Source organism: Oryx dammah, unplaced genomic scaffold (assembly GCF_014754425.2).
Source record: "Oryx dammah isolate SB20612 unplaced genomic scaffold, SCBI_Odam_1.1 HiC_scaffold_12, whole genome shotgun sequence".
In the NCBI taxonomy this organism is placed as follows: Eukaryota; Metazoa; Chordata; class Mammalia; order Artiodactyla; family Bovidae; genus Oryx; species Oryx dammah.
The window spans coordinates 35,133,281-35,156,565 of NW_024070196.1; the positions used below are offsets into that span (position 1 = coordinate 35,133,281).

Genomic DNA, 23,285 nt, shown 5'->3' on the forward strand with positions numbered 1-23,285 from the left:
GACTCTTGAGAGTCCTTTGGACTACAAGGAGATCCCACCAGTCAATCCTAAAGGAGATCAGTCCTGGGTGTTCTTTGGACGGAATGATGCTGAAGCTGAAACTCCAATATTTTGGCCACCTCATGCGAACAGTTGACTCATTGGAAAAGTCTCTGATGCTGGGAGGGATTGGGGGCAGGAGGAGAAGGGGATGACAGAGGATGAGATGGCTGGATGGCATCACCGACTCGATGGACATGAGTTTGGGTGAACTCCAGGAGTTGGTGATGGACAGGGAGGCCTGGCTCGCTGCGATTCATGGGGTCACAAAGGGTTGGACATGACTGAGAGACTTAACTGAACTGAACTCAAGATAGAGCTCCAAATAACTCTTTGCCTATTATTTACCATGAAGTAAAACTGTTGGTTTTTAATGAACTCACTTGATGTAGCCTTTTCTGGTACATATCCTCAGATAACAAAGTTCTTTTCTACTTTTCTGCCACATTAATTACAATGTGTTAAAATTGTCCATGTACATATCTATCCTGCTATAATCCTCTAGCCTATCTTCTTAGCAACAGATGCTATATCATTTATCTCTAGCAACTAGCACAAAATTCCTAGAATACACTAACTTCTCAAAAAAATGCTAAATGAAGAGTTTTTAAGACTATTTTTAACAAATAATTTAATAATTGAGCCTAACGACACAAGTTCAGTCAACATATAATATATCCTAAATGCTTTAAATCATAAAACTGGCCATTTCAAATGGTCTCAATATCAGTTAGATAGTTAACTGCTTTTCCTACATTTAAAAATATGGACATTCTTTTAAAAAGCTTACCTTAATACAAAGAAAGGCATTTAACAGAGGTCCATAGAGAGTTATCTGAGAATCTGGAGAAAGTTCCATTTCTACATGAAGTTTATCAGGTGGAAGTTCTGAGGGATCAATAGGAGGACGTGAAGAAGTAGAGGGAGAAGAAACAACTCTGTCTGTTTTCTGAGATGGCCTTAACACAGATAGCATTGTTTCTTCCATTTCTGACACTGGAATTAATTGAGGCGAAAAAAAGAATAATGTTTGAGTGGAAAGGGGGAAAAGGATTTCTTAAAAGTTCTTCAAGGAACTATTCACTAAAAAATTCTATTTTGTAAATATGAAATCAACTAACACTAATAAAATGTCTCCAGTATATCATGAAAACAAAACTAAAAGACTAATAATTAAAAATGCAATAAAGAATAGACTTCACTGAAATACATATAAAAATACACAAATCCAGCAAGAGCCCCAAATAAGTCTTTGCTTATTATTACTACTACTACAAAGAATCAATAAAAAGTTTTCATTAACAAAGGCAATATTATCATCAAGTTCTGGCAATATACAGTAAAGCTGGGTCAGAACTAGGCTCTAACTATACTTGGACATTAAACTATAAAGTTATTTTCACATAAACAGCTATACAAATGTACTGCGGCATTATCAAGATCTATATATAAGAAAAGTTACAAAAACTATTCTTTAATACTTAACTCACTGGAAAAATAAAAAGAAAATATTTTCACTAGATTCTAATTCCACTTTGAATCCAAATAAAGCTGCACTTAAGCCTCAGGGAAACTATAAATAATATGACAGCTGTCAAAATGCATTAAAGAAACTAATATTTTACAAAATCAAGCACTCTAAACCTATAGATGTACATATACCTGATTTCATACTCCAGTTCTGCCCACCAGACCTTGACAAAATTATTCCTTTCTCTGAGCGTATTTCCTCAACTCTACAATGACAATAATATTATAATATCTATTTCACAGAGTTGCTTTAAGGATTAAATGAGATAAAGTAAACCAAGGAACAGCTTGGCCTAGTAATTGATAGCAAATGCCCAAAGAAAGTTATACCAAAAATCTTAAAAAGCATAATTATGTCAAAAGAATAGATGCATTTCCACAAAGTTTTAATTTCTTCTTTGTATCCTTGATGTTTATCAATTTTGATATTTTAAGATATTGATTATACAGAAACACTTACATGACTGTTTCAGCTGTTCATCTGCTTTTTGTGGATAAATTGGATGCCATGTATAATCAATTGTAAGCATGACACTTGGGACAGTCCAGCATTCAACCCAACCAGCCCTTTGAAGAGTAAAAAATAAAGTTTCTAGTCAGGTACTTATTCCTTTAATTGTATTTAGACACCAGTTACATATAAATGAATTTTACTATTCTCTGAAAGGACTGAAAGTGTAATTTTTCTACATTAACACAAAATACTTAAATTGTTAATATTAAATACTTACTTTTCTTGAGTGATGTTCCGCCATTTCGGTTTGACTGTTTTCTGGCCACTTTGACATTCAGCAGGAATACCAGTATCATGGGTCATTTTATTGGCATGGCAATTCTTTACCAGCATAAATAATGAGTATTTACTAGGGTGGCAATCTGGTAGAAACAAATGAAGGTCAACATCTTCACCCTAAAAAACAATTCATAATAACCCAAGGTAATAAAACAGGTACAGAAGTTTGTTAGAATACTATTTACAAGCAAGTCTATCTACAATACACTGGAGAATAAATTCAGTAAAAAATAAATCTGAAATTGCAAATTTACACTGAATAGTCAAGTAACTGGAATAAGATTTTACATTATCTGAAATTCTGCTTAGAAAGTCAATAAAAAAATCAGGGAAACAAACTGCAAAACTTTTAGAGAACAGTAAGAAGGTTTCCTTGGATATTTCACATATAATTCAATTAAAAAAAAACTAAAATTGTCTAATATGAGCTCAGATGGAATATGTTGAATATTTTCATTAATTTTAAAAATATGATTGTCTATATTTACAAAGTCTTGGATCCTCAACTGGCTTTTAAGAAGTATATCAAAGGATCTTTCACTTTTTTCCCTTCAGCTCAGTTCAGTCGCTCAGTCATGTCCAACTCTTTGCAACCCCATGAATTGCAGCACGCCAGGCCTCCCTGTCCATCACCAACTCCTGGAGTTCACTCAGACTCGCGTCCATCGTGTCAGTGATGCCATCCAGCCATCTCATCCTCTGTCGTTCCCTTCTCCTCCTGCCCCCAATCCCTCCCAGCATCAAAGTCTTTTCCAATGAGTCAACTCTTTGCCATGAGGTGGCCAAAGTACTGGAGTTTTAGCTTTAGCATCATTCTTTCCAAAGAAATCCCAGGGTTGATCTCCTTCAGAATGGACTGGTTGGATCTCCTTGCAGTCCAAGGGACTCTCAAGAGTCTTCTCCAACACCACAGTTCAAAAGCATCAATTCTTCGGCGCTCAGCCTTCTTCACAGTCCAACTCTCACATCCATACATGACCACTGGAAAAACCATAGCCTTGACTAGACGGACAGGTGCCCTAATCTTTGCTCATCTAGATGCCTGGTTTCTTAACAGGCACCATAGTAAGCTTTACTGCCCGGGTCCAAATTCCAGCTTAGCCACTCACTAGCTAATGACAAGTTACATAAACTTGCCTCCTCAGTTTCCCATTCCATAAATATACATAAAGTGAAAGTGAAAGTGAAGTCACTCAGTCGTGTCCGACTCTTTGCGACTCCATGGACTGTAGCCCACCAGGCTCCTCCGTCTATGGGATTCCCAAGGCAAGAATACTGGAGTGGGTTGCCATTTCCTTCTCCAGGGGATCTTCCTGACCCAGGGATCGAACCCAGGTCTCCCACATTAGAGGCAGATGCTTTAACCTCTGAGCCACCAGGGAAGCCCAAATGTACATAACAACTACTTTAAGAAGGTTGTTCTGAGAATTAAATGAATTACTACACATAAAGCAATTGGAATAGTGTCTGGCACTAAGAAGATGTTAAAAAGTGCTGACTGCTTACACTATTGCTTTTATTTTTTACCACCATAACCTCCATCAATACTACAACTTCTGTTGATTGTATATACCTTAATATTAGATGTACCATGAATTTTGAACTCCTCAGAGCTGGCTTTTGGATAAAAGGAAGAAAGGTCCTTGTGTATTCCCTGAATTCAAGGGTACAATTAGAAATGAAATACTGCTGATCTTTGAATAATACAGGTGTGAATGCACAAGTTCACTTATGCGTGGATTTTTTTTCAGTGGTAAATACTACATTACTATATGCTCTGCAGTTGGTTGAATCTGCAGATCCTGAACCTTGGATACAGAGGAACCAAGGATATGGAGAATCTAAGGAGAACCAACTCTAAGTTGCACATGAATTTTTTGATGGGAACGAGAGTCAGCATCCCAATCCCCAGACTGTTCAAGGGTCAACTGTACAAAAATAGTAAAAGCTAGCTCACAGACTCAGTAAAACATTACAGCTACAATAAATTCTTAAGAGAAAATAAAGATTAGTCACAGAGGTTAGAAATGAGCTCTAACAAAATAATTGACTCAAGGAATTATTTTTCATCAGCCAACTTCTTTTTAACCGAAGTACAGTTACTTACAATATTATTCAATATATTCGTTTTAGTTGTACAACAGAGTGATTCAATGTTTTTATGGATTACACATTATACAAAGTTATGACAAGATATTGATTATATTCCCTGTGCTTTACATTACATCTCTGTGACCTATTTATTTTATAACTGGTAATTTATACCTTTTAAGCTCCTTCACCTATTTCACCCCTCCCCCTTCTAGTAACCACTAGTTTGTTTTTTGTATTGAGAGTCTATTTCTGCTTTATTCATTCATTTTGTTCTTTAGATTCCAAATGTAAGTGAAAACATTCAGTATTTGTCTTTCTCTGTCTGACTTATTCCACTATGCATAATACCCATTCTAGGTCATCTATGTCACAAATGGCAAGATCTCATTCTTTTTTAAGGCTAAGTAATACTCCAGTGAGTATATACACCACATTTTCTTCATCCACATTCATTCATCTGTCAATGGGCACTAAGGTTGCTTCCATATCCTGATTACTGTAAATAATGCTGCCATGAATACTGGAGTACACATATGTTTTCAAATTATTGTCCAACTTCTTAGGGGAACTTAGGGAATTTACAGGAATGGCAGAATATTGCAACTAACTACCAAAAAAAAAAAAAAAAAAAACAGAAGCAATTCTGTGACGCTAAAGTTAGTGAACAGTTGAGGAAAGCCAAATACTGCAGGCTGGCAACAGAATGGGCAGGACAGAATAAAGATAAGCACGGGGAAATCAAACTTACTAATAAACCTGTGGAACAAACAATGCATCCAATTATACGTACTTTTAAAGAGAACTTGGTATTACATGTAGCTGGAACAAAGTCCGTAAAAGGCAAAGAAAAATCAATGTTTAACGTTTCCCCACAGGCTGCCAGGTACACTGCAAAAAAAGAGAAAAAGAAATTTAATTTCAAAAAAAAAAATTAAATAAAAACTGCCTTAAATACATACTTACACAAAATTAAACTTAACTGCTTTAGTTCAATATGAATTCTGAAATAGTTCTCTGAGAGCCTCACAAGACAATGCAAAAAAAGGTCAATTCTAGTATCTATTAAAACTACAAAATCAACACCAATTTTCTTTGTTGATATTTGTCTTAATGAACAGAATATTTAACCTAATTTTTTTTTAAAGTACCTACCATTTTCCTGTTGTTTAGTAGAACAGTCAATCCAGTTGTGCTGATTAGCTGCCCAAATCATTTCAAATTGATGAAACATGATTTTAAAATTCCATGTATATGGAACAAAAGAGAAAATGTCTGGTGCACTATCACTTGACCAGTCTTGAATTAAATCTAAAATAATTGAAGTAGGAGACAAAATGTTCAATTAATTCAAATTCAGAAAACAAAATAAAAACATTCTAACATCAAAAATGATGTTTTCAATTGTAACTAAAAAGAATTTTTATTCAAGAATATTAAAAGGTGATTAAGATGGAACTAAATTAAAATTGCAGAATTATCAACAACCTCGTATATGCAGATGATACCTCTTTAATAACAGAAAGTGAAGAGGAACTAAAGAGCCTCTTGATGAAGGTGAGAGAGTAGAGTGAAAAAGCTGGCTCAAAACTCAACATTTAAAAAACTAAGATCATGGCAAACAGATGGGGAAAATGTGGAAACAGTGTCAGATTTCATTTTCTTGGGCTCCAAAATCAATCCAGATGGTGACTGCAGCCATTAAATTAAAAAACGCTTGCTCCTTTGAAAAACAGCTATGACAAATGTAGACAGTGTATTATAAAGCAGAGACATTGCTTTGCTAACAAAGGTCAGTATAGTCAAAGCTATGGTTTTTCTAATAGTCATGTACAGATGTGAGAGTTGAACCATAAAGAAGGCTGAGTGCTGAAGAATTGACAACTTTCAAACTGTGGTGTTGGAGAAGACTCTTGAGAGTCCCCTGAACAGCAAGGAGATCAAACCAGTCAATACTAAAGGATATTAATCCTGAATATTCACTGGAAGATCTAATGCTGAAACTGAAGCCCCAGTACTTTAACCACTTGATGCGAAGGGCTGACTCATTGGAAAAGACCCTGATGCTGAGAAAGACTGAGGGCAAGAGGAGAAGGAGGCGACAAAGGATGAGATGGCTGGAAAGCATCACTAACTTAATGGACATGAGTTTAAGTAGTCAGGGAGATAGTGACGGACAGAAAACCCTGATGTGCTGCAGTTCATGGGTTCGCAAAGAGTTGGAAATGACTTAGCAACTGAAGTACAACAATAACAAACAGTTTGACAGTAAAAATGCTTACTTACTAATCACAGTTATAGATAAGAAAATTTTTAATGTATTTCATATACCTATTATATCTTTAAGAAACTTAAGATAAAAGAGCAAGAAAATCACTTGATATTCTGCTACTCAAATATCTAATATTGTAGGCATATCTCATTCTAGTTTTTTCTCTATGTTAATTTTTATAGTATCCTAGATGCACATGTTTTATGTATTCCTTTTTTTCACTGAACTCAAAATTTTGCCATGTTATTTAATAGACAGTAACAAAGATTTTAATGATAGCTCATTAAAAAGATCTGCAAAGATTTATTTAACCATTTACTATACTTGGATATTTAGACTTTCTTCAAATTTTTGTTGTAGATGATATATGTTATTGCATATATTTCCATACAAGATATTTTATATATTCAGAATTATTCTGTCAGGACAGATTTCAAAAGTAGGTTTGCCAGGTCAAAATTCATGAATTTTTAAGGCTGTTATAAATCACAAGGACTCCACAGCTGGCTCAGTGGTGCAGAATCTCCCTGCCAGTGCAGGAGACACAGGAGACACAGGTTCGATCCTGGGTCAGGAAGGCCCCCTGGAGAAGGAAGTGCCAACCCACTCCAGTGTCCTTTCCTGGGAAACCCTGTGGACAGAGGCTCCTGGAGAGCTCCAGTCCACAGGGTCGCAAAGAGCTGAACACGACTGAGTGACTAAGGAACAATGAATCACAAACTGCTTTCCAAAAGTAGTAGATCAATTTATGTTATTAAAAATGTATGGTCGACTATCTATTTCACTGTACCTGTTCCTGCCTTATATTTCTTTCTACCTCTATTTTTATTTTTTTGATGGCAGCTAGGGTGCTTCAGCTTGATTTCTGATTAACTGAAAAATGATATCTCAGTTTAATTGAATATTTTGATTACAAGGAGGGTTGAATATTTTTTCATGTCACTTTATTCACAAAACAAATATCTATAGAATGTCTACTGTGCGCACACTCTGTTCTAGACCCTGGGAATACAATGTGAGCAAAACAAAGTCTTGGCCTTAGAATTACAGTCAATCAGCTTTACTGACTGCTGATTTACTGTACTGCTGAATCAGATGGTTTACTTGTTGCTTTTCAAAATTGTGTTCATATATTTTGTCTGCATATCCTTTCATACTTTAAACCCAACAGGCAAAAGCTCTTTATACTATATAAAGATGTCACAGTGCTTTTCCTTCTGGCATTCACATCATTTGCATGTATTGTATACTCACAGGAATCACATTCTTCAATAAATCGTATCCTCCTAAAGGTGTCAAGCTCATCTTTGTACTGTCAAGCTCATCTCTGTACACTCAGTACATAATACAGTGCTACAAAATCAGAACTTTGTGTATTTGATAGAGAAAAGCAAGTACCATTGTTATCACACAAACTCTTGACAACCAGATAGTCCTGGGTTTATATTCTGGCTTATCATTTTACTAGTTATATAATCTTGAACAAATGACTGAAATTCTATTGGTCTTCTCTCTTACAAAATGGGGACAACTGCACAGACTTATTGTGAGAATTTAGGGGATAATAAGTGAGCTTTTAGCACAGAAACTGTCACAAGATAGCACATGAATGGTAGCACTTATTAAAGATATTCTAAGAAAAATAATAGGCAAAATTAATTATATATTTAAAGTCATTTTCCTTGAATTTTAAAGGATATCTTTAAAGGAGAAATATTAGATTCAGTAAAGAAATCAGAAGTCAAATATCATATGAACTCATTTTAAAAATAACTGCAATGTACAGAAACTTGTACACATATATTAAATCCTCTCTTGGGAAAATGACAAAATAATTTAATATCAAGTTTTAATAAAAATTAATAAGATGCAGAGTTTTACTATATCAGCAATAAAAGGCATATGGCCAATAAGGTCCGTCTAGTCAAGGCTATGGTTTTTCCTGTGGTCATGTATGGATGTGAGAGTTGGGACTGTGAAGAAGACTGAGCGCCGAAGAATTGATGCTTTTGAACTGTGGTGTTGGAGAAGACTCTTGAGAGTCCCTTGGACTGCAAGGAGATCCAACCAGTCCATTCTGAAGGAGATCAACCCTGGGATTTCTTTGGAAAGAATGATGCTAAAGCTGAAACTCCAGTACTTTGGCCACCTCATGCAAAGAGTTGACTCACTGGAAAAGACTTTGATGCTGGGAGGGATTGGGGGCAGAAGGAGTAGGGGACGACAGAGGATGAGATGGCTGGATGGCATCACTGACTCGATGAACGTGAATCTGAGTGAACTCCGGGAGTTGGTGATGGACAGGGAGGCCTGGTGTGCTGCGATTCATGGGGTCGCAAAGAGTCGGACACGACTGACTGACTGAACTGAACTGAGACTAGAGAAAGGAAAATTCCACTTAATTTTACTTTATTTTAAATACATTTTTATTTCTTTTGACAAGCAATCCCAGTAGTTCATCATATCTTACAGTATCTATGCTTACTTCTAAAACTTTATTTCTACATACTAACGTACCTAACTATCCTGACTGCATCATCACTAGCTTTAACACAATGGTCAGCACTCAGGAGGTGCCCAAACGTCATCTCTGGGATTAATCAACTACACAATACAAAATTTATCACTCATCAAGTTGTTTTTCCTCATGTTTTTCCCTCATAAAGATGCTTGGTTATGCACTTTTACTCAAATTATTCATCCCTTCTAAAATAATGGAGAAGGAAATGGCAACCTACTCCAGTACTATTGCCTGGAAAATTCCATGGACAGAGGAGCCTGGTAGGCTACAGTCTATGGGGTCGCAAAGAGTCGGACACAGCTGAGCAACTTCACTGTCACTGTCATTGTTCTAAAATAAACACACTCTTTGGTAACCTCTTTGTTAAGGAAAATGCTAACCATCTTTAACAATAGCATGACCATACAGAGAGAACAAGGGTCTATAGTCAAAAAATTGTTCTTAAATGTCTCTCCCACTTATTGGCTTCATAAGTCTGCCCAAGTTGTTGAATGTTTTTTCAACCTCCTCACCGTTAACTCAGGGATAACAGTAACAGCTGTCTCTTTTCAGAGTTGTGAAGGTGATAAAAATGAATATGCTTTGGAATGTTTTATGAAAACACTATGCAAATTTTCATTAATGTTACTGAGTTCATTTACAAAGATCATTTCAGATCTTAATGCCCTTCCTTCCTTTCTCTAATTGCCTTCAGATCATGGGGATTTCCTCTGTATTCACATCTTACATGTACTTGTTAGGGTCACAATTCATGCTTGTGCAATATACTTGAGATTGATAAAGAAATGCACATAAGCGATGTGCTTAGTTGCTCAGTCATGTCTGACTCTTTGCAACCCTCTGGACTGTAGCTTTCCAGGCTCCTCTGTCCATGGGATTTTTCAGGCAAGAATACTGGAGTGGGTTGTCATTTCCTTCTCCAGGGGATATTCCCAACCCAGGGATTGAACCTGCGTCTCTTGTCTCTTCTGCACTGCAGATGGATTCTTTTAACTGCTGAGCCATCAGGGAAATCTAGACCACATTAGCTGGAGGTTAAATAGCAAGAGAGAGTTCTAGGGTGGACCTTGGACCACTGGAATGGTTGGATGTTACACCATAAGGGCAGTGAAGCTGCTGTGGGAGGGTGAGAGGTGAAAGTACAGGAGAAGGCTGGATGTTAAGACTGCAGGTCAAGGGCATGACCACAGTGGAACATTCAGAGGTTAGACCACAACGGAAGGGCTTGAGGTTAGACTAGAGCAGAAAGCTGGAGACTGGCTAGAGGTGAGACCCCAGATAGACTGAAGCAGGTCACCCATGTAGAAGAGAGGGTGGTTGCAGGGGGAGGGCCGTGGTCAGGGAAGCAGTGGGAAGGTGCAAATACGTCATGGGGATGGATCCAGGCTGGGCCATAGGGAAGGAACAGAGTCAGACAGAGTGAGAGGAAGGAAAGACATAAGTGTGGGGAAATGAGGGAGGCCAGGGGGACAGGTATGACAGATGCCGCAGCTAAGTCCCCTTTGCCCCTGGCTTTGAGCCCCCAGCCCACCTCCTTCTTGACCAACAGAAACCACACACTGCACTCCATGCCCAGAAGGGGACCTGGAGCCAAGACTCCCTTGCCCGAAGGTAGGCTCAGGCTCCAGAACTCCCTCTCCGGATACCCTCCTAATTTTCTGCAGGTTGAGATCATGGTTTGTATTTGTTTTGAATCATTATTCATAAGAGACTCTCAGCTTATAGTGGTTGCATTTATTTACTTGATACTACTAATTAAAAGGCTGAAATATAATTGCTAGTGAAGTAAACACAAATTCAAATAATCTAATCTAAGGAAACCAATGTAATTTTATAGTTATTAGTCAATTTCTATTTTAATGTCTTACAAGTTTTTCAAGTACCTTATCTATAAATTCAATACATTCTGCAGTACAGTTTCCCTACCAGCTTACACAACATCTTTACTGATAAATATTAAAAATTATGTTAACAAAATATTTTTACTAGGAATCTCAAAAACTATTTCCGATATGTATTTCTCTTTAAACCAAAAAATGCTCTTATTACCAGCTGCTTTTACCAAATAAATTTACCAGAAAAAGGAAACTTTTTGATGCTTAATGCTTAATTAATGATAAGTCAAGCATGCTAAAAATCAGTAAATATACAGAATGTTTGAAAAATTCAGCTAAACATGAATAGGCAATTTGTTAACTACATTCATTTCAAATATACATGGAATTTTTTTCAATGGTAGTGGACCAAACTGTAAAACGTGTCTCAACAAATATTGGGAATGGAAAAAAAAAAAAGTTGTGAAGTTGGTAATTTAAATATTAGTCTGGGAAAAAAACCTCATTTACAACTTACTTTATAATTGAGTAAGTTGTAATAATTGCTTAAATAATTAATTATTTATAATTAATTTAGTAATTAAGTAATTACTATATAATTACAACTTACTTTATAATTTGCTGGCCTATTTGTTAGGCCAGCAAAAGTCGCTCAGTCGTGTCTGACTCATTGCGACCCCTCAGACTGTACATAGTCCATGGAATTCTCCAGGCCAGAATACTGGAGTAGATTGCCATTCTCTTCTCCGGGGATCTTCCAAACCCTGGGACTGAACCCAGGTCTCTCACATTGAAGGTGGATTTTTTACCAGATGAGTCACCAGAGAAGCCCAAGAAAACTGGAGTGGGTAGCCTACCCCACTTCCAGCAAGATCTTCCCAACCCAGGAATCAAACTGGGGTCTCCTGCATTGCAGGTGGAGACTTTACCAGCTGAGCTTCCAGGAAAGCTACACCCTATAAAATATCCATCAGGTGGTACTGGGATTGTAATACTATTATAATGTCATGTTCTTCTCTTAGAGTAAACGTAAGTCAATTTCACTATTGCCAGTAAAGACATTCTTTCTGCCTTTGTTTTGAATCTTTCATTCTTGAGGCAGCTCTATATTGTTTTTATCATGAAGTGATCTTTGTATCACACTGAAATTGCTTATGAACAATTTTAGCTCACTAATAACTAATGTGAGAATGGTTCATGAGACATACAAATAGATAATTTATTTTCTGCAAAAACCTGTCAATAAAGAAATGTAAAACTGAGAAAAGAGGAAAGCAATTCAAACACTATGACCAAGTATGTTTTCTCCAAGATTAAACTAATATTACTCTATCTTTTTTAAAGAATAAAAAAGTTTTTAAAGGATTCTAGAAAGATTTCTGGGGGGTTCCCAGTTGGTGCAGTGGCAAAGAATCCTCCTGCCAATGCAGGTTCGATCTCTGGGTTGGAAAGATCCCCTGGAGGAGGAAATGGCAACCCACTCCAGTGTTCTTGCCTGGAAAATCCCATCAACAGAGTTCCCTGATGGGTTACTAGTTCATGGGGTTGCAAAGAGTAAGACACTACTGAACATGCACATAGCAGCAGAAAGATTTCAGAAGTAATATATCTAAATATTACAGTTGTTAAATCTGGGAAATGAGAACTTAAGCTTTGTACCTTTCTACATTTTAAAAATTTCTCCAAATCAATTTTAGAAAAAAGTAACTCAAAAAGTGAATTTCAACAGATAGAAGCATAAAGATTAGAGTTAGAGAAAGAAAATGATTTAAGGAAAACACAATTATAATTTAAGAAATGAGTACTTGTTTAATAAAATATTCAGTCTAAATGTAAGCACTACTACAAAATAAACATTAAATCTTGAGAAATTTATACTTCTATCTAACTATTCTTAGCATTACTAAAGTCTGAGATTGTGAAATCTGCAGGAAATACAGTGTAAAGTATAACATGCTTAAAAATGTTGGGTTAAGTTTAAATAAATTAAATAATTTATAATCTAAAAAATCTAAAAATAAAGAAACTGGAATCTACTTTAAAAGATAAGCAAAGTTAGAAATGACAAAATATTAAATGAGAAAAAAAAGAAGTTATTTATATAAAAACAGATTCTTGGGCCAGACTATTGGGTTGGTCAACCTAAACCTGGACAAAGTGCTTAACCACTCTGTAACTGACTGCCCTCTTCTGTAAAATAATGATAATAAAATTGACCTCAGAGATTTATTATGGAGGTTTAATGATTTAATATGTGAAACTGCTTAAAACAGAGACAGACACTAATACACACTAAGTTTTAGATAGATATATATATATATTTTTTTTTCATAAACCTGAATTAAGTATTCACTGTCCAGCTTCACTGACAAAGTTTAACTTTCTGAGACTCTGTCAAAGTTTCTACTACTGAGACCTTGAAACCTGAATCCTGGAGAAGAATGATGTAACTCGTCTCTATTTCATAGATAAGGAACTGAAGCTTAAACAATTAAACAATTTGGCCCACATCATATTGCTACTAAATAATGTCACGACAGGACTACCTATGCATATCTTAATCACTGCTATACCCACAAATAAACAACAGGTGGGTGGACAAACAAATGGATAAATGTAGCAATCAGTCAAACAAATATCAGAAACTCTGGGGTAGCCACTGATCCTGGAAAAGCAGACTGATTCTGTTTGGTTAAACTTCTTACAGAAAGGCTAAAAAGATGCTTACTTTTATGTAATAATTTAAATTACTGTAGTGATTAAACATTTACGTTATTCAGAGACTAAGACTACAAACTCCCATACTCATAAAATGTAATAAGTAGTTATCATAACATGCTGCAAGAAATAAAAGAATTTTTCCAACTAACGATAGTATCATTTCAATTATACACATCAACAGAAAGGAGTTAAGTAGGGACTATAAATACAAAAACATATTTGACTATGTGAATATACTGTATGTGGATTACAATAGTTAAAACAAAATAATAAATCCACTATGATGCCTAATTCATAAAGAGGAAAAAACAATTCATTCTCCCCATCTAACTCCCCCATTAGAGTGACACAAAAAAGAATTCTTGTACTTCCTTCCAAGGTCAATTTTGGGTTCACAGTTTCCTTCTATGGGTTAAAAGACAGCACAGAACATATATATTTAAATTTTTCCTCTAATAATCTCGGCCCCAAAAGAAGTATAAAGTGAAAAAGTATGAATTGTGTCATTAAGTCCCTATGTTGAATCTAAGAGCAAAACTTAATATAAACAAATTCTCTCTGATAAATCTCACTGTATTTTTACATATTAGAAAATTACCTGTGAAGAAATTCTTCTGTGCAAAGATGAAGTGGTAGGTGGCTTTATAAACCTCTAGTTCACACTGCCATGTCTGTGGCATGTTCCATATTCGGGGGTAGCTGGCATTGATGTGAAACTGCAAACCAAATGTTAAGCAAAATGTTAGACATTAAAACCTGACATTGTGTGAACAGCATTAGAAATGAACTCACAAAAACTGGTAATTAAAACTTATTTTCCTACTGAGTTGAACAGAGGGTCCTACACAGATTTTCAAATTGCTGTGGCTAAAGGTCAGCACCCATGGTTATATCCAGCTCATGAAATACTAAGCCATGATGTGGCCAAAAAAGTTTAATAACAAATCAGGCTACAGTTCTGATACTGTAGCTAAACAAAGAGAGTAACCTCATTAATTCTTCTTTAAACTTAATCTGTTAAGTGAGAGGCTCAAGGTCAAAGAGGGTAGAGTGCAATGCACCCTGTCACACAGAAGTTTGGCCACCAGTGCCTCCTGGCTTCTCATTTGACAGCACAGTAGTTATAAATCTGACATGGTGCTTTGTGATATATTACACCCGCCAAGACTTGGCAGTTCTCCAAAAGGCAAGAGCTGCCTGACCAGGAATAGCATTATTGCACAGTACCATTTATCAGCAATAGCTCAGGAATTCATTAAAATGCTAAATATGTCAGTTTAACACATATTTATAGTACTCAATATATTCTTGGATAACTGTAAAATTTTCCTCTCAATTTACATATATTGTGTAAATGTGCTTGTTTAGATAAACAATTAAGGACCTAATGATACCATCTAATATAAAAAATCCTCTCTGAATATTAGCTATTCCACACAGTAAATTTGGTTATTATTGTTATCCCTGAGAAAAAATAACAATCAGCTTGATTAATGAGTTCCTGGCCTGCAATTTTTAATCATGTGTGTTTCCACATTAATTCTGTTTCTAATGTGGTGCAATTTAGGGTATCAAAAAGATTTTCTTCCTTGTACTTTATTCATCAAGTAAAAAGGACAGTGAATTATTAAGCTTGAGAATGAATCTGATGGGGCCAGGAAACATACAGTAAAAATTTATCTTAATTATTTACAGCACAGGACAGAGTCTAGCCATACAATGAAGTTTAAAAAAAAATTTCTAACAACTTCTCAAATTTTTACAGGCCAAAAACCCATGTATTGCTGCCTTATATTCATTTCCCTAAAAGAAGAGCAATAGGGAGAGGCCAAAAGGAATCCAAAGCATTGAGAATCTACTCTTCTTCCCAAAAATATGGGCAAGAGCACTTGGTGGTTCCTGAATAAGAAGACAGATCATTTGATGACTTGACCATTAAAATTTTATATTAAAAAAACACAAAATTTGTATTTTATAGGTATATGCATATCATCATATACGTTAGACTTACTGCTAACATTTCTGCTTCTAAGAGAGTCCGGTACTGCATGCTGGTAGTGGCATCAACATGTAAGAGCTGTCCTTTAATCGCAGGGATATAACCTAAAATAGGTGAAAACATAAATAAGAACCTAAAAGAATAGATAATTAAAATTTTCAGAAACTGGAAATAAAGTCTCCCACCACCCAAAGAAGGAATTCCTGAAAATTGGTGATTAGTTACTATTTAAATACACTTCCAATAATGTGGACTATGCTATCTAATCCATAACCTTTCTCATTTTAGACAGCTCTGATGGAAAAAAAGTTCCATTTTCATATAATACCTATCCTGATCTTGCTTTCTAATGCAAAACTACAAGTCCATTTTCTAAATGATTAATAAGCAAGTATTTAAGACTGCTCCCATGTATTTTTTTTCTCCATTAACTCAAGGGTACATATATTCATCATTTTCAACTACTCATTATATAGTGACAGTTTCTGAACAACAGCTATTCCTTACATGATGACAATTATCAAACAACACAGCCCTGTTCTGAATAAAAGCAGAAAAGTTCAGAGTATTTCACTTCTTTTTTTGATGGACTGTCCTCCTATGAACACTAACACTATGATCATTATTATGGTTAATTCAACATGCATCCCGCTCTGGGCATTTTTTCCCCAAACACCTGAATTTTTCAGGGAAGTTGTAAATGTTTTGTTATTATCTAAGACTTCAGTCTATTTTTCCCTCTGAAGATACTCATCTTAAAAGCCACCTAACCTTTACCAGGCTTCCTGGTGACTCAGTGGTAAAGAATCCTCCTATCAATGCAGGAGATGTGGGTTTGATCCCTGGGTCAGAAAGATCCTCTGGAGAAGGAAATGGTAACTCACACCAGTACTCTTGCCTGGGAAATTCCATGGACAGAGGAGCCTGGCAGGCTACACTCCACAGGGTCACAAAAGAGTCGGACATGACCAAGCAACTAAACAACTTTACCAAGAATCTAACTGGGTTTTCCTTAGACCTTTAGCTCGTGTAGTTCCACAGTCACTGTGCTGTGGCACGTCCCATGAATTCATGACAGGTCAAGATGATGATGCCTCAGTCCTCAGATGGCTCCTTTACCCTTGTGCACCAATAACTGTACCTCTAAAAAATATGTACAAATATTATCCTATTTGCATCATCAGTTTAAAAAAGGCAAAAGCACTCCCTTAACTGAACTATTCTCAATTTTATACAACACCCAATTGTCTTTTCCCCTACAGTTCAGTTCAGTTGCTCAGTCAGGTCCGACTCTTTGTGACCTCATGAATCACAGCACGCCAGGCCTCCCTGTCCATCACCAAATCCCGGAGTTCACTCAGACTCACGTCCATCGAGTCCATGATGCCATCCAGCCATCTCATCCTCGGTCGTCCCCTTCTTCTCCTGTCCCCAATCCCTCCCAGCATCAGAGTCTTTTCCAATGAGTCAACTCTTCGCCATGAGGTGGCCAAAGTACTGGAGTTTCAGCTTTAGCAGCATTCCTTCCAAAGAAATCCCAGGGTTGAGCTCCTTCAGAATGGACTGGTTGGATCTCCTTGCAGTCCAAGGGACTCTCAAGAGTCTTCTCCAACACCACAGTTCAAAAGCATCAATTCTTTGGCACTCAGCCTTCTTCACAGCCCAACTTTCACATCCATACATGACCACAGGAAAAACCATAGCCTTGACTAGACGGACCTTAGTCGGCAAAGTAATGTCTCTGCTTTTGAATATGCTATCTAGGTTGGTCATAACTTTTCTTCCAAGGAGTAAGCGTCTTTTAATTTCATGGCTGCAATCACCATCTGCAGTGATTTTGGAGCCCCCCAAAATAAAGTCTGACACTGTTTCCACTGTTTCCCCATCTATTTCCTATGCAGTGTGATTAAGGCTATCCTAAAAGATGCTTCTTTCTAACCGACTACTCCGAATCCTAGAGAATCTCAATATCTGCTTTAAGATTTAGTATGATTATTCTTTTAAAAGTAACTAAGATAAGGTTTAGTTCCTCACTGTAAAAGCTCTAAAGTTAAAGGGAAAAGATACTGTCTCATTTTCAGTTACTTTTTCAATTATCTAAAAGGTCAGTTTTCATTTCAATCCCAAAGAAAGGCAATGCCAAAGAATGCTCAAACTACCGCACACCTGCACTCATCTCACATGCTAGTAAAGTAATGCTCAAAATTCTCCAAGCCAGGCTTCAGCAATACATGAACCGTGAACTCCCTGATGTTCAAGCTGGTTTTAGAAAAGGCAGAGGAACCAGAGATCAATTTGCCAACATCCGCTGGATCATGGAAAAAGCAAGAGTTCCAGAAAAACATCTATTTCTGCTTTATTGACTATGCCAAAGCCTTTGACTGTGTGGATCACAATAAACTGTGGAAAATTCTGAAAGAGATGGGAATACCAGACCACCTGACCTGCCTCTTGAGAAATCTGTATGCAGGTCAGGAAGCAACAGTTAGAACTGGACATGGAACAACAGACTGGTTCCAAATAGGAAAAGGAATATGTCAACGCTATATATTATCACCCTGCTTATTTAACTTATATGCAGAATACATCATGAGAAACGCTGGACTGGAAGAAACACAAGCTGGAATCAAGATTGCCGGGAGAAATATCAATAACCTCAGATGTGCAGATGACACCACCCTTATGGCAAAAAGTGAAGAGGAACTAAAAAGCCTCTTGATGAAAGTAAAAGAGGAGAGTGAAAAAGTTGGCTTAAAGCTCAACATTCAGAAAACGAAGATCATGGCATCCGGTCCCATCACTTCATGGGAAATAGATGGGAAAACAGTGGAAACAGTGTCAGACTTTATTTTGGGGGGCTCCAAAATCACTGCAGATGGTGACTGCAGCCATGAAATTAAAAGACGCTTACTCCTTGGAAGAAAAGTTATGACCAACCTAGACAGCATATTCAAAAGCAGAGACATTACTTTTCCAACAAAGGTCCGTCTAGTCATGGCTATGGTTTTTCCCATGGTCATGTATGGATGTGAGAGTTGGACTGTGAAGAAGGCTGAGTGCCAAAGAATTGATGCTTTTGAACTGTGGTGTTGGAGAAGACTCTTGAGAGTCCCTTGGACTGCAAGGAGATCCAACCAGTCCATTCTGAAGGAGCTCAACCCTGGGATTTCTTTGGAAGGAATGCTGCTAAAGCTGAAACTCCAGTACTTTGGCCACCTCATGCGAAGAGTTGATTCTTTGAAAAAGACTTTGATGTTGGGAGGGATTGGGGGCAGGAGAAGAAGGGGACGACAGAGGATGAGATGGCTGGATGGCATCATGGACTCGATGGACGTGAGTCTGAGTGAACTCCGGGATTTGGTGATGGACAGGGAGGCCTGGCATGCTGCGATTCATGGGGTTGCAAAGAGTCGGACACGACTGAGCGACTGAACTGAACTGAAGCAGGCACACAACTGTTGTCTTTTTAACACAAACTAATAAATCTGCTTTTGAACAGTAGTGTTGGAGAAGACTCTTGAGAGTCCCTTGGACTGCAAGGAGATCCAACCAATCCATTCTGATGGGATTTCTTTGGAGCGAATGATGCTAAAGCTGAAACTCCAGTACTTTGGCCACCTCATGCGAAGAGTTGACTCACTGGAAAAGACTCTGATGCTGGGAGGGATTGGAGGCAGGAGGAGAAGGGGATGACAGAGGATGAGATGGCTGGTTGGCATCACTGACACGATGGACATGAATCTGTATGAACTCCGGGAATTGGTGATGGACAGGGAGGCCTGGCGTGCTGCGATTCATAGAGTCATAAAGAGTTGGACACGACTGAGCGACTGAACTGAATAAATCTAGTCAACCCCTTTGCCTGCTTTCTTCTTATTGTAGAAACAAAATGAGTGACAGAAACAAGGAAAGAGAGCCCATTATATAAAAATTACTCTAATCATGCTTCTGGGAAAGTGATAGAAACACTGCTAGACATTAATTTAAAAATAAGGGTAAGTTGCTACTCTCCATACTCTCAAGAGTGAATAAAGCAGAATTTCAATTGTTTTCAATTACAAATGTAATAAGAGAATAGGAAAAACAAAGAAAAATTAGGAAGACTATTTGACATTTTGATAAATTTAACAGAAAGTATTTAATGTTTAATGTTACTGGTTAATCTGTATCAGGGCCCAATTTTCAAATGCATAATGAACTTAGATTATCTTACCTAAGATGAAACTACAACTATCAGGGCATGATTTAATATGTTAAACATGAAATATTCTGCTTTCTTAAAGTTATGCTATTCAAAGAACAAGCTTACTCTCTGACAAAAATCTAAAGATATAACCTAAAACAAAGCTTATTAGCTACTGAATCAATTTCTGCCCATGGACCACGCTTCATGAGCCAGGTCTTGGGTTTGGTATCAGGTATACACTGGGAAAAAGAAATACACAGCACCTGCTTTTACAGAGCAATAGACTAGTAGGAAAAACATATGCTAAGCAAATTATGTACAATCTTACAAAAGAAAAGTATAAAGTACAATGACAGCACAATAAGACCTAGCTTGAATAAAACAGTTTTTCTCTTCTCTCTAGCTGCATGAATAATTATATAGCATTTACTAAGGGCACACATAGGACTTCCCTGGTGGCTCAGATGGTAAAGTGCCTGTCTATAATGCAGGAGACACGGGTCGATTCCCTGGGTCGGGAAGATCCCCTGGAGAAGGAAATGGCAGTTCACTCTAGTACTATTGCCTGGAAAATCCCATGGATAGAGGAGCCAGGTAGGCTATAGTCCATGAGGTCGCAAAGAGTCAGACACGACTGAGCGACTTCACTTTCACTTTCAGTTTTCAAGGGCACATTAAAATATAACAAAACTGAAAGAGAAAACTCAATTAATTTTAATCTAAGTAGATTAATAATTATTTATATATTAATTATGCACATAATTACTTAAAAAGAAAAACACTCATTGTAGCTTACCATTTTCCTCAACCGTCATTGGAATATTAATTTCTAAATATGAACCAGCTCCGACATTTACATGTACAGCATTTGTTTCCTACCAAAAGAAAAAATTCACATGAGACATTATAATTATTCTCACATCTTTACTTTTCAGTTATTAATGCAGACAAAATTCAATCATTAATCCAATGGCTCAGCAGAAAAGAAATCTGCCTGCAATACAGGAGACATGGGTTTGCTCATAGGGTCAGGATCACCTGGAGGAGGAAATGGAAAGCCACTCCAGTATTCTTGCCTGAAAAATCCCATGGACAGAGGAGCGTGGGAGGCTACTGTACAAAGAGTCACAGATAGCCAAACACAACTGAGCATGGCACACATACACAATATTAAATAGGGCTTCCCAGGTGGCTCAGTGGTAAAGACTCTGCCTGCCAAAGTTCAAGCCTGGGGTCGGGAAGATCCCCTGAAGAAAAAAATGGCAACCCACTCCAGTATTCTTGCCTAGAATATCCCATGGACAGAGGAACCTAGCAGGCTACAGTCCATGGGACTGCAAAGAGTCAGGCACTGAGCCACAACAACAATATTAAATAGGTATTAAAAGTTCCTAGAGCAAAAGTTCAAATTTATACCAAAAATACACTAAAACAATTTGGCTAGATTCAAAGAAGAATGAGACTACAGTATCAAAGTATATTTCTATTAATTCTTTCCAGTAATTGGCACTTCATGATGTAACATACATACTGACAGGGGCCAGGCGAAGCTCATAGAAATGAATCCAAGTATAGCACTAGCTGGGTTTCCCATGTGGCTCTAGTGGTAAGGACTCACCTACCAATGCAGAAGACATAAGAGATGCGGATTCAATCCCTGGGTAGGGAAGATACCCTGGAAGAGGGCAACCTACTCCAGTATTCTTGCCTGGAGAATTCCATGGACAGAGGAGCCTGGTAGGCTAAAGTTCATAGGGTCCCAAAGAGTCAACCACAACTGGAAGCAACTTAGCGCACACACATGGGACTAATTACCAGGAAAAACACTCTGGAAGATAATGGTCAAATTTTAAACACTACTTTCCACTATATTATTTCAATAATTACCCTATTTTTAGTAAACAACAAGTCAATTGTAGCATCTGCAATAATATTCATTCGTAGTTCAAAAGCAAGGATCTGTCTTGGTCTCCCAGGCTGTGCAATTTCAGAAACTTTCAGAACTTGATAATCAGGAGGAAAGAAGAACTTCCACAGACAATCTCTAAATAAGAAGAAAGAATAATGACAAGTTATTCAAATAAAATTGCTTCTCATAAAAAAGACTAAAATCAGTATAACTTTTTACTGATATTATCATTGCTATCTCATTTAACAATTGGACATAAATTTCAAAAAAATAAGTCACAACATAACACCTACTATAGTTTCCTTTCAGTAAAATGAAAGACTATTTTCTCCACTGTTTTTTATTTTCAGAGATCAATGAGCTTTGAGCACCTAATATACTGCTATAAAATAAGACATGGTAAGGCCAAGTTTACACTATTCAACCAATACTGTGAGAAAGTAAAGACTTTCTACAAGTATATCAAATGTACAAATGGCAAAGAAAGAGTTGAAGGGGAATGGTTTAATTAGAATCATTTTTCCTTTCTGGATAATTACTTAATCTTTCTGAGGATACTTGCTTGCTTCCTCACTTGTAAATGAGGTTTATCATAACCAGTCTCAGAGAATAGATCCAAGAATTAAATGACAACACACATCAAACAGTTGGTAGTACATGGCACATGGAAAGAAATGTTATTCTGTTATTTTTATAATCATTTTTAATCAATATTATAACAGTAAGAGTCTAAAGAGAAACAGGTTTCTAAAAAGATCCAAGTGTTTGTAAGCTAGAGCTCTAGTGTATTTGCCTCCCCTTATCTGACAAAAGATGAAAGAAATCAAGAAATTTTCAATTTAGACTCTTCTATGTAATTAAAAAATTCATGTTACTCATACATTCCAAAAAAGTATAGGAAGGAGTCATGAGTAACCGGAAACGCTGCTTGGAATGAACAGAGAAAAATTAGATGAACAGAACAAAATTTGCAAACTGACTGATTTTAGACTTTAACTTGCCATCATTAACAACATGAAAAGAAAATTAAATTTATAAATGTTTTGGTGAAGACACAAATATATATAACTAAGATATTAAAGACAGAGAATCCATCTGATCAATAGATGATCAGGGACTATAAAATGGGCAGCAGGTTATAATGAAAAGAGCAGCAGACTTGAAGGGTTGCTTTGAATCTTGGCTCCAGATGGTACAGCTTCCTTATATTGCCCAAATCACTGAACCTCTCTCCATCTCCATTCTTTCACAGGTATAATCAGTTTACCACACTTGTCCTAGTGTCTCTGAGTTGTGAAAATATAAATGAAAGCACTTAAGTGCTAAGTTGCTTCAGTCTCTGCAACCCCATCGACTGTAACCTGTAAGGCTCTTCTTTCATGGAATTCT

The 23,285-nt window shown here is 36.8% G+C and overlaps 1 protein-coding gene across 1 annotated transcript in view; it reads right to left on the reverse strand.

The window, feature by feature from the left end:
* The window catches only part of KIAA1109 (KIAA1109 ortholog), a 199,974-nt gene that overhangs the window by 133,361 nt on the left and 43,328 nt on the right, over window positions 1-23,285 (reverse strand). The window contains exons 12-20 of the mRNA XM_040250561.1: window positions 21,875-22,031; window positions 20,784-20,862; window positions 15,814-15,905; window positions 14,401-14,518; window positions 5,609-5,764; window positions 5,247-5,344; window positions 2,301-2,479; window positions 2,030-2,136; window positions 830-1,035 (exon numbers count right to left, since the gene is read on the reverse strand). Of these exons, the coding sequence (XP_040106495.1) occupies window positions 830-1,035; window positions 2,030-2,136; window positions 2,301-2,479; window positions 5,247-5,344; window positions 5,609-5,764; window positions 14,401-14,518; window positions 15,814-15,905; window positions 20,784-20,862; window positions 21,875-22,031 (1,192 nt within the window). The remainder of the gene's footprint in view (window positions 1-829; window positions 1,036-2,029; window positions 2,137-2,300; window positions 2,480-5,246; window positions 5,345-5,608; window positions 5,765-14,400; window positions 14,519-15,813; window positions 15,906-20,783; window positions 20,863-21,874; window positions 22,032-23,285) is intronic.